At 47.9% G+C, this 14097-nt stretch overlaps 1 protein-coding gene across 2 annotated transcripts in view; it reads right to left on the bottom strand.

Moving 5' to 3' along the window:
• The window catches only part of LOC116949698 (guanylyl cyclase C-like), a 75413-nt gene that overhangs the window by 12457 nt on the left and 48859 nt on the right, over window positions 1-14097 (bottom strand). For both annotated transcript variants that reach the window (XM_032967299.2, XM_032967300.2), the window contains 5 exons: window positions 13243-13329; window positions 5145-5274; window positions 3610-3683; window positions 2788-2881; window positions 1265-1405 (listed from right to left, as the gene is read on the bottom strand). In XM_032967299.2, coding sequence (XP_032823190.1) covers window positions 1265-1405; window positions 2788-2881; window positions 3610-3683; window positions 5145-5274; window positions 13243-13329 — 526 coding nt within the window. The remainder of the gene's footprint in view (window positions 1-1264; window positions 1406-2787; window positions 2882-3609; window positions 3684-5144; window positions 5275-13242; window positions 13330-14097) is intronic.

Genomic DNA, 14097 nt, shown 5'->3' with positions numbered 1-14097 from the left:
GACAGAAGCTCCGTTCTTCACTCTGTCGTCCGGATATGCAACTGCCCTTCCTGAACACGTCGGCGAAATCACTGATTCTGGTCTTCAGGCCTTCAAATGCCGAGCACCACATGGCTATGTTCTAACTTCACCCCACGCCTTATAGGACTGAGTCTGATATGGCTATTGTTCACAACTGCACCCAATAAACAAAAAAATCCATTACCTATGACCAAGTGACCCCCAAATGCACCCAATCTCATCAGATCGCGGAAGCTCAGCAAGGGGTTGAGCCGCCTGGAGTGCTGCGGTGGCGAGATGTTAACTCCCTCGCCTGGTACGCATGAGGTCGTAGGTTCGATCCCGACCCTAATGCCTGTATATTTGGAGTTTGCGTGTCTCTCTCCCCGTGGCCACTTGGGCTCTTCTCCGGGTCCTCCGGGTTTTCCCTCTACATTTAGAAACGTGCGTTTAGAGTAATTAGCTGCTGTACAGAGGCGTTTTGGGTCAGATCGTGTAAATATATAAATGCGTCGTTAAACCCGCCACCACCATACACAGCCAATTGGTAAGGTTTGTTGCGTGAACAAAACGTGTTAATTTGTTATTAGTACAGCACACTGGTGTGATGTGGCTTACTCTCCAACACACCAGTGTGTCGGGTGTTGGCAGTTTTAACAACACATTTATATTTACGCTATCTAACTAAAAAACAAACTCTTATGGACTTACCATGCTTGTTAGTGTGGGGTAGGTGAAAGTTGGAGGCCCAGAATAAATTGGAATATCACTTGCCAGGAATGAAACTCAGATCAGCAGGTTAACAGTGCGGCGTACTGATCACGCTGCCACTGCCGCACCCTACCCTAAGACTAAAAAAAATGTGGGACATTAATTGACAAAAATCACTTCAGCCCGGAGTAATGATCTAACTGGAGGCCTCAGACCATGCCACAGGCATGGCCATTGTTTTGATCCCCACAGGCCTTGTCTCCTCAGCAGCACCCCTTTCCACTGGCACATCCGAGCCGTGCCAGGACAGAGGCCTCCCGGGACGTTTTCCACCGGCTATTTGCCGTGCCGAGCCGTGACCAAAAACGTGACACGCTGGCCAAGCAGGGCAAGGGGTTTCACGGCTTCTTCGGTGGAATAAAAAACAACCCCGGTGCCACCTTGAGCAGTTGCTGGGCCGGCTCAGCATGGGGCCCTGACACGTCTCACATGTGCCAGTGGAGAAAGGGAGGACGGGGAGTCCTGCCACGATCCCGCCGTCCGAGCGGCTCACCGCTTTCGCTGTAGCTCCCGTCTCGGATGTAGAAGACGCCTCTGCGGTAGAGGAGCTCTTGGAGGATGATCCCGAAGCTGTAGACGTCACCCTTGGGTGAGACGCCCCCCGCTCGCAGGTGCTCTGGAGCCATCCAGAGTTCTGATCGCAAGTCATGTCCGTCGGTTGGAATATTACTCATTGCTATTGCATGTTGCTTAAACGCCTCGGGCATTGCAAAACCGCATTGCGCCTCATCTCAACCGTTTAACGAGAAAGCCCCAGCAGGTGACTCGGCCCCTGGTCTGCAGGTGGACATCAGTCTGCCAATTGATGTCTCTCACGGTGGTTGTCAGGCGGGCTCCAAATCATAGCTAAACTAACCCATTTCTTTTTATTTTACCCGGTAAGGCCCACTGAGCTAGACAACTCTTTTTCATAAGTGACTTGGTCACAATGATAGCTCAACGAAGTGGCTTATCGTGTCGACATTTATAGCAGCCAACGACTCTAAACGCGTGATGTTGATTCTAAATGTGGAGGGAAAAACCAGACATCCCGGATAAAAAAATCCACGCGACCACGGGGAGAGAGACATGCAAACTTCAAAAATATACAGGCGTCAGTATTGAACCCACGACTTCCTGTGTACCAGGCAAGATAGTTAACATCTCGCCACCGTGGCGCCCCTTACGCTTGCCACCTTCACCGGCATGGTGAAATGTGATGGAATAACCCCCACGACCCTGCACGGTGTGGGGAGGCCCTCATCTAGCAGTGGATTGATAAAGGCCACGCATATGCACTTGTACGTCATGCGGAGATGTGACGCATTTTGCCACCGTTACTGCTTCCTTGGCGAGCCAAATTGCCAGTTGCTATTGGGCACACACGGTGTTGTCGACAGGGAGAACGACAATTACTACATTACCGGGATTATGAAAGTTAAGGCACCAATCAATAAAATGAATGCACAGCATTTAAACCGGTTTATTAGCAGGTGCTAGGGGAACTAATACATTGCAGGATCGCGACAGGTGGCAGCTGTGACTTGGGAAGGCCGTCATCTAGCAGCGGATTGACTTTGAATGATAATGGTACTTCTATTCTTACACGTGGCAACATGTCCCAGAAGCTAAATGCCAACGTCGAGGTCTGCTGCTAGCCACGACGAGAGGGCTTCAGGAGAGAGTCCGTGTAGCTTTGCCGTTCCCCTTCCTCCGTTGGGTGGGAGACGGCAGCCTCCCTCTCGCGACGTCTTTCTGCGTCACCCTAAACGCTACGACTAATGCCGTCATCTGGTCGAAGTGGACGTCGTTAATTCGAATCCAGATATTGACGAGTACAGCTATGTGCCCCACTCACATGGACTGCGAGCGCCCCACTCACATGGATTGCGAGCGCGCCTCTCGACGCAGGGACTGTGATCAGGAACGTAGGGCTTTTATGGGAAGGGAAGGTAAGGGAAGAGGAACAAAACTAAAAGAGAAAGGGGTGGGGACGATGATGAATGTTAATGCTGAACGCTGATAACATTGGCTTACTTGAGCTCGGTCTCGTTGGCCTTATCTCGTCGCATGGGTTTGAGCGCCGCGCTATGAATCTGTTGAAAAGCTTGTTTTGACCCCGGGTCCGCGCCTGAGGGAGGGCACCAACGCGTTTTAACATCAAGCGTTAGTCCGGCAATTGAGCTGATCATAAATGCGCTCACTGGTCAGAAAATGACACAATAGCGTTTGGAAATTGTGAACAAACTGTCCCCGGCTTGAAATTAACCAAGAGCACCTGTCGGCTGAGATTTCCACCAACATTTAAGGCACTTTGAGGCAGGTTCTGGGAAGGTAATTCTTTAAATGTATCAAATAGAGTGCTTTTAATCTTACTCTAGAAATATTAAAACTGTCACGTCCAATGCTGATAAACAGTCGCAAACCCCTGGCAAGTTTCATCACGGAGGCAAAGCGTCACTTGCCCCTCCTTCAGGTGCTTGCTTCATGTCTCCGCCTATGTCCGTATCACTGAGTAGGTTTCCTGAAGAAGGTCCCAACACGTGCAGCGAATCGTTGGACGTCATGCCGAACAACAAGCGGTAAAATCCCGACAAGCAGAACCGAATGGCACGACCGTACTTGCAAGACTTTGCTCGGCGATGCATGCTTGGGTGGCATGGCGAGCGGCTTTGGCACGATTGCCCGACGTTTCACTCCATAATGCCGGGAGATTCAAATATTTGTTTTTTGTTGCTGCACGTTACGCTTGCGAATTTATTTTCAACTGCACGAGACAATTTCCGGTATCTATAAAGTTGATTGTGTGGTGATGTGTTCTGTGTGTGTATATATATATACACATATATATGATTGTACCTTTAACATCTGGGCGTATGAAATGATCTTCTCCTTGACTGCATTCTCAGGACGAGGTGTGCTTTTCAAGGAACCTGCACGAGGAATTACGCGTACCACGTGTCAGGCTCACATTACGGCCTCTGTTCCTTGAAATGTTTCGACTCAGTCATCGCTCTGGCTCCATGCCATGTCTGTCTCTAGCTGAGCCTGAGCCAAGCCACGTCCGAGCTGCCTTTGAAAGCGACCGAGTTTGCTCAAGCCAGAGCTGAGCAGCGACTCAAGAGCTGTGAATAAGGATACGGGCAGGCGCGCTTCGTCCACTAGGAGCGTTACGGCGCTGACCAACCAAGCAGCTGGAGATAAGAAGTTATTTTTATAGTAAAAAAATACTTTTCTATAAATAGTTTTGTCGTTTACATTTTTAAAAATGTGTAGTGACATAGCGCTGACTGTTGTACAGCAGCTGCAACTGCAGGTGGGCACTTAGCGCACACGCCGTTCAGCATATACATGGGTCTGCCGGCAGGGCAAAGCAACTGGGGCAAGGGTCACGGTAGACCTCGTGCAGAAGCCCCTAGAACCCTCTGGCGGGTTCGAGAAGGGAGGCGCGGCTAGGGCGGAGCTAGGGCGGAGCCAGGGTGGAGCCAAGCCGCGCCGACGGGAATATAAGCAGCGGAGAGCGAGAGCTCCGGGCTGCCAGTTCTGGGATTGGACCCGTCGTCGTCACCCTCATCGCTGCCGCCTTCGCCCGATCATCGCGCGGCCGGACAGCGGTTGGCTGTCCTGGTCGACGCCGTCGGTGCAACATTGTGTTTTCCGAGACCAAAACATTGTTTTTTTTCGAGACCAAGGTGCTCTGCAAACCTTCTGGCTACCATCAAAGATTTGTTCATGAAGCCATCCAGATATATACAAACATAGACATAAATTCAACCGAGAAGATGGATATAAATTGAGCAATCATTGGAAGGACTTGATCAAGCAGGTAAAGTTTTAGCTGTTGTGTTGGCCGACTCTCTGAGTTGCAGTGCATTGTTTAAGTTTTGCTAAGTTTGATGTCTCAGCTTTCTTTGCTCTCTCAACTAAGCCCTCGTTGGATTGCACTTTCTTTCCCACAAGCCCTCATTCTATTACACACTCGTCTAGTTATTGCACTCTCATTCTCACATGTCCTTCGGATTGCACTCCCATTCTCACATGCCCTACATGCCATCTCTCACAATCGCTGGCCCCATCCTCTTGCCCGATGCGGCACCCTCCCCCCCCCCCCCCTCTCAGCAGTTTGTTTCTTTCACCTGAAGACGGTCGCTTGTTGTTGCGATCGAAACGTCGTGATTTTTATTTACATTTTATTTATTTTTATTTTCCATCTACGTGACTGTACCGAAAGAACCAAAGAGTAAGAAACCTTACTTAATTGGCTGTGTCGGGTGGTGGCGGGTTTACTCACACATTTATATTTACGCGATCTAACTTAAAAAAAAAACCTCTATTAGAGTGTGAAAGAAGTGCAACGTACGTATGTACAGACATACATATGTGGCTGTACTCACGATCCCTGTCTTCCCTCTCGCTGATGAGCCCAAAGTCCGTGACCTTCACCACCATCCTGCTGTCCACAACGCAGTTGATGGACTTGAGTCTGCCGTGCGCACCGATTTTGTTCTGCAGATACACCATGCCCTGCGCGCAGAGAGAACACACTTGCCTTACGAAGGACGTCGATAGGTATTCATAATCGTCTTCTTAATCATGATGGTAATAATTTCCATTTGTAATATGCCGCACAGTATTTTGCTCCCCCTCGAAAGAGAGAGAACGACCCAGATGCGCAAGGTACCGCAGACAGGCGGGAAAGCAGCCGCGCGGTGAGCCAGTGTCAACAACTGCTCAAGCTCTGCATTCCTGTACATCTTAAGGTGTTATCAGCCAATTAATGAGTGTTTACATGTGGTAGGAAAACCGGAGTGGTAGTGTCGCGGTTAATGCACTGCACTGCGAACCCCGGTGACCCAAGTTCGATTCCCACTCAAGGCCATCACCAGTAACGATTATCTAAATCGGTCCTGGGCCTCCCCTGGGTAGACTCAGCCTCAAATGATTGCCTGGTGCGATGTATAAACATCGTGACTAGGGAGACATAGGTGGCCGGGCGTGGTGTTGGCCACCCACCCCCTGGTGTGCTGTTCCGGCCTTCATAGGTGCTCGCTAATAGCATTTGCCCCAACAGTCTGTTAAGGCTACACGGGGGATCTTTGCCTTTGTTTTTTTTTGGGAAAACGGAGCACCTGCAGAAAGCTCACAAGTAAGAGGGGGAAACATAACCATCCCCATGACCATACAGAAGGAACAGATGGAGATTAGTCCACACTTGCTGTACTGCCTTCTGGAAGGCCAGGGTATAGCCCCTCGACGTCCCACGTGACGTGAATTTCACAACATTTGTGCGATGGAGGTCAAGCAGTCAGCAGGAGAGTGATGCTACTGAATGAATGAATAAATAGATGACTGCCTAAAAGGTGCATTTTGAGCTATGTCACAGACAGTGCGATGGGTAAAATAAGTTGGATTGATATTGAATTCATACAGTTTGTATGCGAGATCTCGATAGAAATAATTGTGTATTCATTTCACATGAGTCGTGCAAGTTGGGTGCTTAAATCAATGTATGGCTACACAAAGTGCATTAATTACTGCATTTCTAATCATTGGCCGTTTGTCAAAAAGAGCTTCATAGCTCATCAGATTCCTCCAGTATAAATACAGTTTCTGATTCTGATCATCATCATCATCAGCCACGGTCAATCCACTGCTGGATGAAAGCCTCCCCAAGCAACTGCCGGCTCTCATGATCGTCGCGATATAATTATCTACTTAACACCTGCCCACGGCCTGATCTCATCATTCCATCTCCTGGGCGGTCGTCCTCACGGATGCAAAGCTATTAATTGAATTAACGTAACTATATTCTCTACGGCATTTGTAATTGCCGGTGGTCCAACAAACAAGATTGGCCAGGTCATAGGTGTCAGGATGTTGCGCTTGCATGAAGACATGTACAAAAAGCGGTTTGTAATTATACTTGTGGCTCATGTGTAGGTGAAATGAGACTCGGGGAGACGATGAAAACCTGACCACACATGCGATCGCTGATGTTGGATCGTAGCTTCATTTTTTTATATTTATATATACATTTTACATTTGATGACCCAACCTAGCTTTTAGAACCAGACACTAAATTGCTGTGCTGCTCATGATTAGGCTGCGTAGGCAGCTCACAAAAGAGCATGGTGTTTGGAAAATCGTTGTTTAATGTCCCCCGCGAAATGTGACGCTCAAATTTTGGTGTGACCACCCTGACATTAACGACAAATAAATGAGATTCCAAAAGTGACTCGTTTGATTCTGGGCGCAGTGTGCAGCTGTACACAATTTAAATGTTTTCACTTTGTTGAAGGTCGCGATGGAAGAGCATCGAACGATTATGTATCATTGTCGTTGTACCCGGTGGAGATTCGGAAATGTTTTATTGCATGTATGTGTAGTGATGTAGTCACACGGACACTTAACAATTCTCCTGTGTCACTTTATTTACCTCGCATCCATTGTGGATGCTCCTCACTTACACTAACACACACACACACTTGTTCCGAACTCCCTGCTACACTCCACTAACTCTCTCACTCTATACTCTTCTAACTCTCTCACACTATACTCTGCTATCTCTCTCACTCAATACTCCGCTATCTCTCTCACTCAATACTCCGCTAACTCTCTCACTCTATACTCCGCTATCTCTCTCACTCTATACTCCGCTATCTCTCTCACTCAGTACTCCGCTAACTCTCTCACTCAGTACTCCGCTATCTCTCTCACTCTATACTCCGCTATCTCTCTCACTCTATACTCCGCTATCTCTCTCACTCAATACTCCGCTATCTCTCTCACTCAGTACTCCGCTATCTCTCTCACTCTATACTCCGCTAACTCTCTCACTCAGTACTCCGCTAACTCACTCACTCTATACTCCGCTAACTCTCTCACTCAGTACTCCGCTATCTCTCTCACTCTATACTCCGCTATCTCTCTCACTCAACACTCCGCTATCTCTCTCACTCTATACTCCGCTATCTCTCTCACTCTATACTCCGCTATCTCTCTCACTCAGTACTCCGCTAACTCTCTCACTCAGTACTCCGCTATCTCTCTCACTCTATACTCCGCTATCTCTCTCACTCTATACTCCGCTATCTCTCTCACTCAATACTCCGCTATCTCTCTCACTCAGTACTCCGCTATCTCTCTCACTCTATACTCCGCTAACTCTCTCACTCAGTACTCCGCTAACTCACTCACTCTATACTCCGCTAACTCTCTCACTCAGTACTCCGCTATCTCTCTCACTCTATACTCCGCTATCTCTCTCACTCAACACTCCGCTATCTCTCTCACTCTATACTCCGCTATCTCTCTCACTCAGTACTCCGCTATCTCTCTCACTCTATACTCCGCTATCTCTGTCACTCTATACTCCGCTATCTCTCTCACTCAGTACTCCACTAACTCTCTCACTCTATACTCCGCTATCTCTCTCACTCAGTACTCCGCTAACTCTCTCACTCAGTACTCCGCTAACTCTCTCACTCAGTACTCTGCTATCTCTCTCACTCAGTACTCCGCTATCTCTCTCACTCAGTATTCCGCTATCTCTCTCACTCAGTACTCCGCTAACTCTCTCACTCAACACTCCGCTATCTTTCTCACTCAATACTCCGCTATCTCTCTCACTTTATACACCGCTATCTCTCTCACTCAGTACTCCGCTAATTCTCTCACTCTATACTCCGCTATCTCTCTCACTCAATACTCCGCTAACTCTCTCACTCAATACTCCGCTATCTCTCTCACTCAATACTCCGCTATCTCTCTCACTCTATACTCCGCTATCTCTCTCACTCAATACTCCGCTATCTCTCTCACTCTATACTCCGCTATCTCTCTCACTCAGTAATCCGCTAACTCTCTCACTCTATACTCCACTATCTCTCTCACTCAATACTCCGCTATCTCTCTCACTCAGTAATCCGCTAACTCTCTCACTCTATACTCCACTATCTCTCTCACTCAATACTCCGCTATCTCTCTCACTCTATACTCCGCTATCTCTCTCACTCAGTACTCCGCTATCTCTCTCACTCTATACTCCGCTATCTCTCTCACTCAGTACTCCGCTATCTCTCTCACTCTATACTCCGCTAACTCTCTCACTCAGTACTCTGCTATCTCTCTCACTCAGTACTCCGCTAACTCTCACTCAATACTCCGCTAACTCTCTCACTCTATACTCCGCTATCTCTCTCACTCAGTACTCCGCTATCTCTCTCACTCAATACTCCGCTAACTCTCTCACTCTATACTCCGCTATCTCTCTCACTCTATACTCCGCTATCTCTCTTACTCAGTACTCCGCTATCTCTCTCACTCAGTACTCCGCTAACTCTCACTCAATACTCCGCTAACTCTCTCACTCTATACTCCGCTATCTCTCTCACTCAGTACTCCGCTATCTCTCTCACTCAGTACTCCGCTAACTCTCTCACTCAATACTCTGCTATCTCTCTCACTCTATACTCCGCTATCTCTCTCACTCAGTACTCCGCTAACTCTCTCACTCAATACTCCGCTATCTCTCTCACTCAATACTCCGCTATCTCTCTCACTCTATACTCCGCTATCTCTCTCACTCTATACTCCGCTAATTCTCTCACTCAGTACTCCGCTATCTCTCTCACTCAGTACTCCGCTAACTCTCACTCAATACTCCACTAACTCTCTCACTCTATACTCCGCTATCTCTCTCACTCAGTACTCCGCTATCTCTCTCACTCAGTACTCCGCTAACTCTCTCACTCAATACTCTGCTATCTCTCTCACTCTATACTCCGCTATCTCTCTCACTCTATACTCCGCTATCTCTCTCACTCAGTACTCCACTAACTCTCTCACTCTATACTCCGCTATCTCTCTCACTCAGTACTCCGCTAACTCTCTCACTCAGTACTCCGCTAACTCTCTCACTCAGTACTCTGCTATCTCTCTCACTCAGTACTCCGCTATCTCTCTCACTCAGTACTCCGCTATCTCTCTCACTCAGTACTCCGCTAACTCTCTCACTCAACACTCCGCTATCTTTCTCACTCAATACTCCGCTATCTCTCTCACTTTATACACCGCTATCTCTCTCACTCAGTACTCCGCTAATTCTCTCACTCTATACTCCGCTATCTCTCTCACTCAATACTCCGCTAACTCTCTCACTCAATACTCCGCTATCTCTCTCACTCAATACTCCGCTATCTCTCTCACTCTATACTCCGCTATCTCTCTCACTCAATACTCCGCTATCTCTCTCACTCTATACTCCGCTATCTCTCTCACTCAGTAATCCGCTAACTCTCTCACTCTATACTCCACTATCTCTCTCACTCAATACTCCGCTATCTCTCTCACTCAGTAATCCGCTAACTCTCTCACTCTATACTCCACTATCTCTCTCACTCAATACTCCGCTATCTCTCTCACTCTATACTCCGCTATCTCTCTCACTCAGTACTCCGCTATCTCTCTCACTCTATACTCCGCTATCTCTCTCACTCAGTACTCCGCTATCTCTCTCACTCTATACTCCGCTAACTCTCTCACTCAGTACTCTGCTATCTCTCTCACTCAGTACTCCGCTAACTCTCACTCAATACTCCGCTAACTCTCTCACTCTATACTCCGCTATCTCTCTCACTCAGTACTCCGCTATCTCTCTCACTCAATACTCCGCTAACTCTCTCACTCTATACTCCGCTATCTCTCTCACTCTATACTCCGCTATCTCTCTCACTCAGTACTCCGCTATCTCTCTCACTCAGTACTCCGCTAACTCTCACTCAATACTCCGCTAACTCTCTCACTCTATACTCCGCTATCTCTCTCACTCAGAACTCCGCTATCTCTCTCACTCAGTACTCCGCTAACTCTCTCACTCAATACTCTGCTATCTCTCTCACTCTATACTCCGCTATCTCTCTCACTCAGTACTCCGCTAACTCTCTCACTCAATACTCCGCTATCTCTCTCACTCAATACTCCGCTATCTCTCTCACTCTATACTCCGCTATCTCTCTCACTCTATACTCCGCTAATTCTCTCACTCAGTACTCCGCTATCTCTCTCACTCAGTACTCCGCTAACTCTCACTCAATACTCCGCTAACTCTCTCACTCTATACTCCGCTATCTCTCTCACTCAGTACTCCGCTATCTCTCTCACTCAGTACTCCGCTAACTCTCTCACTCAATACTCTGCTATCTCTCTCACTCTATACTCCGCTATCTCTCTCACTCAGTACTCCGCTAACTCTCTCACTCAATACTCCGCTATCTCTCTCACTCAATACTCCGCTATCTCTCTCACTCTATACTCCGCTATCTCTCTCACTCTATACTCCGCTAATTCTCTCACTCAGTACTCCGCTATCTCTCTCACTCAGTACTCCGCTAACTCTCACTCAATACTCAGCTAACTCTCTCACTCTATACTCCACTATCTCTCTCACTCAGTACTCCGCTAATTCTCTCACTCTATACTCCGCTATCTCTCACTCAGTACTCCTCTATCTCTCTCACTCTATACTCCGCTATCTCTCTCACTCTATACTCCGCTATCTCTCTCACTCTATATACTCCGCTATCTCTCTCACTCTATATACTCCACTATCTCTCTCACTCAATACTCCGCTAATTCTCTCACTCTATACACCGCTATCTCTCTCACTCAATACTCCGCTAATTCTCTCACTCTATACACCGCTATCTCTCTCACTCAGTACTCCGCTAACTCTCTCACTCAATACTCCGCTATCTCTCTCACTCAATACTCCGCTATCTCTCTCACTCTATACTCCGCTAACTCTCTCACTCTATACTCCGCTATCTCTCTCACTCTATACACCGATATCTCTCTCACTCAATACTCCGCTATCTCTCTCACTCTATACTCCACTATCCTGTGCTGCTTCCCTCACACCTCCACCCTCGTCCCCGCCCCCAGCAGAGGATCACCCAAGACTGCTGGGGAGGACGAGGTGAGGAGGGAGAGGTCCCAGGCGTCTTCTCCCCGACTCTTCTGTTCATCATCCCTTGAGCACCAACCAATCAACTCCCCGTGTTGCTCCGCACACTCCGTTATATCTCCCTCCTCATTAGGGGTTCTCACTTACACCCAAATAAGATTAATGGATATTCGGACCACACAATCTGTAAAGCTATCACCCCAACCGGTGGGAAAGAACCATCTGAGGAACCAATCAAAACCATCACCTTGCCATACATAGCAGGGGTCACCAAAAAGACTTCCAAAATCATGAACAAACACACGATCCAGATTCAATTTAACACAGTACATAAAATTCGTGATCTGATTCCATCTGTGAGGGATGTGAACCCTGACATGCAATACCCCAGCGTCTACAAACTAAGCTCTTACATTGGGGAAACTAAGCGACATGAATTGGACTGTGTTCGTGAACATAAGGCAGACCTGAAACACGGTAGGACAAATACCTCGGCCGTGGCTGATCATTGTTTTAATGCGGTGGGCTCACACGAAATTAATTTATCCAAAACGAAGGAACGTTGCAAACCCACTGGCCATCAACAAAGATTCGTTCATGAAGCCATCCATATATTTCGACACAGACAATTTCAACCGAGAAGATGAGTGCAAACTGAGCAATCATTGGAAGGACGTTATTAACCAGTTTAAGTCATAACTGGCTGTGATGTTCCCATCCTACCACATTCCGATGTTAGTTGTTATTTTCGGCTCTTTGATTTTTTTTACATTAACAGATTAAATTTCTCACACGAACACAACTACCTCGCGCGCCATCCTCGAGGTTGCTGCTTCACGATCTCACATTAACATGCTAATGTCTCACATTAACATGCTAATGTCTCACATGAACATAACCACCTTGGCACGCTCGCCATGGAGGATGCTCGGCGATCTTGCATTGACATGCTATTTTTACCTGGCAGCCCTTTGATTGGTGGAAATTCCACCTCCGCCGCGGTCTCTGCCCACCACCTACATTAACATTGGCTGCTGACATTTGGGCTATGCCCATTTCAAACCTTTATAAGCAGTTGTCTTTCGAAGCCAACCCCCCTTTTCCTGATGACGACCGCTTGTGTTGCGATTGAAACGTCGTAGTTTTTTGTTATTTTCTTTGAATCTATCTACGTGACTTTACCGAAAGACCCAAAGAAATATGAATACCTGCAGTCACGAAAGCTTTAAGTCAAGATTTATGTATCCATAATAAGGGTAAGAAAATATTAGGTTAGAACGCGTAAATATAAATGTGTCGTTAAACCTGCCAACACCCATCACGAGAAATTAGTAAGGTTCGTCACGTACACAACGTGCCAGTTAGTTACCACTTCAGCACACCGGTGTGATGGAGAGTAAACAGACAACATTTACAATTTGGACGTACGTATGTTGAACTTCTTCGCACCGTGCATCGCCAGCCGCGCTAATCGGTTAACATAGTCGTCGTCGTCGGAGAAGAGGCCCCGGGGCTCGCGAACCGCTCACCTTGGCGATGTCGTGCATGATAGACACCTTGAATTCCCAGTCCATGAGCGTGTCCTCCGGGTAGGTGACCTCATCTTGAAGGATGTCCTATATTTGAAAGTGAATCAGAACAAGATAAAGTGCGTGCACTGCCACAACGAGCCCCCGTATAGCCTTAACAGATTGCTGGGGAAAGTCTTGTTAGTGAGCACCTATGAAAGCCGGGACGGCACACGAGAGGGTGGGTGGCCAACACCGCACCCGGCCGCCAGTGGCGATGTTTGCACACCGCACCAGGTACTCATTTGAGGCTGAGTCGACCTAGGGGAGGCCCAGGACCGGTTCAGATAATCGTCACCGATGTTGGTCGAGCGTAAATCAAACTCGGGTCGCTGGGTTCGTAGTGCAGCACGCTAACTGCTACACTACCGCTCTCCATGCACTGCAACACACACATGCAGACCAATCAATGCTATTAATAATATATTAATCAAACTCGAATCGAGTGTGCCACCAGTAACGTTGTTCTGTTTGTATTTATATGTGCAGCCTTTTTTTGGCGAGTCCACTGCCGGATGAGGGCCTACTCCACATACCATGCGGGCTGTGGGGGTTATTTGACCATACTTCACCACTTAGGTCGGTGCGGGTTTGTGAAAACTCGCGCAATACACCCAGGGGCATAGACGTGCAGTACAACCATGGATTTTGCTGCATTGCCCTCCGCTGCCTTCAAGGTAACAGCAGAGGTGCCTGTAACGCCTGTGTTATGGATGAATGGGAGAGGCTCGTTCCAAGCGCTGTCTGTTTCATACACGTTGCAAGTAACGGGTTCCCCGTGACCCCTTCAGCAGCTGGAGGACCCTATGTCCACCA

Source organism: Petromyzon marinus, chromosome 37, assembly GCF_048934315.1.
Source record: "Petromyzon marinus isolate PM22_M1 ecotype Great Lakes invasive population chromosome 37, UKy_Petmar_22M1.pri1.0, whole genome shotgun sequence".
Classification (NCBI taxonomy): Eukaryota; Metazoa; Chordata; class Hyperoartia; order Petromyzontiformes; family Petromyzontidae; genus Petromyzon; species Petromyzon marinus.
The sequence above is the reverse complement of the archived record's forward strand: the minus strand, read 5'-3'. Positions and strand labels throughout refer to the sequence as shown.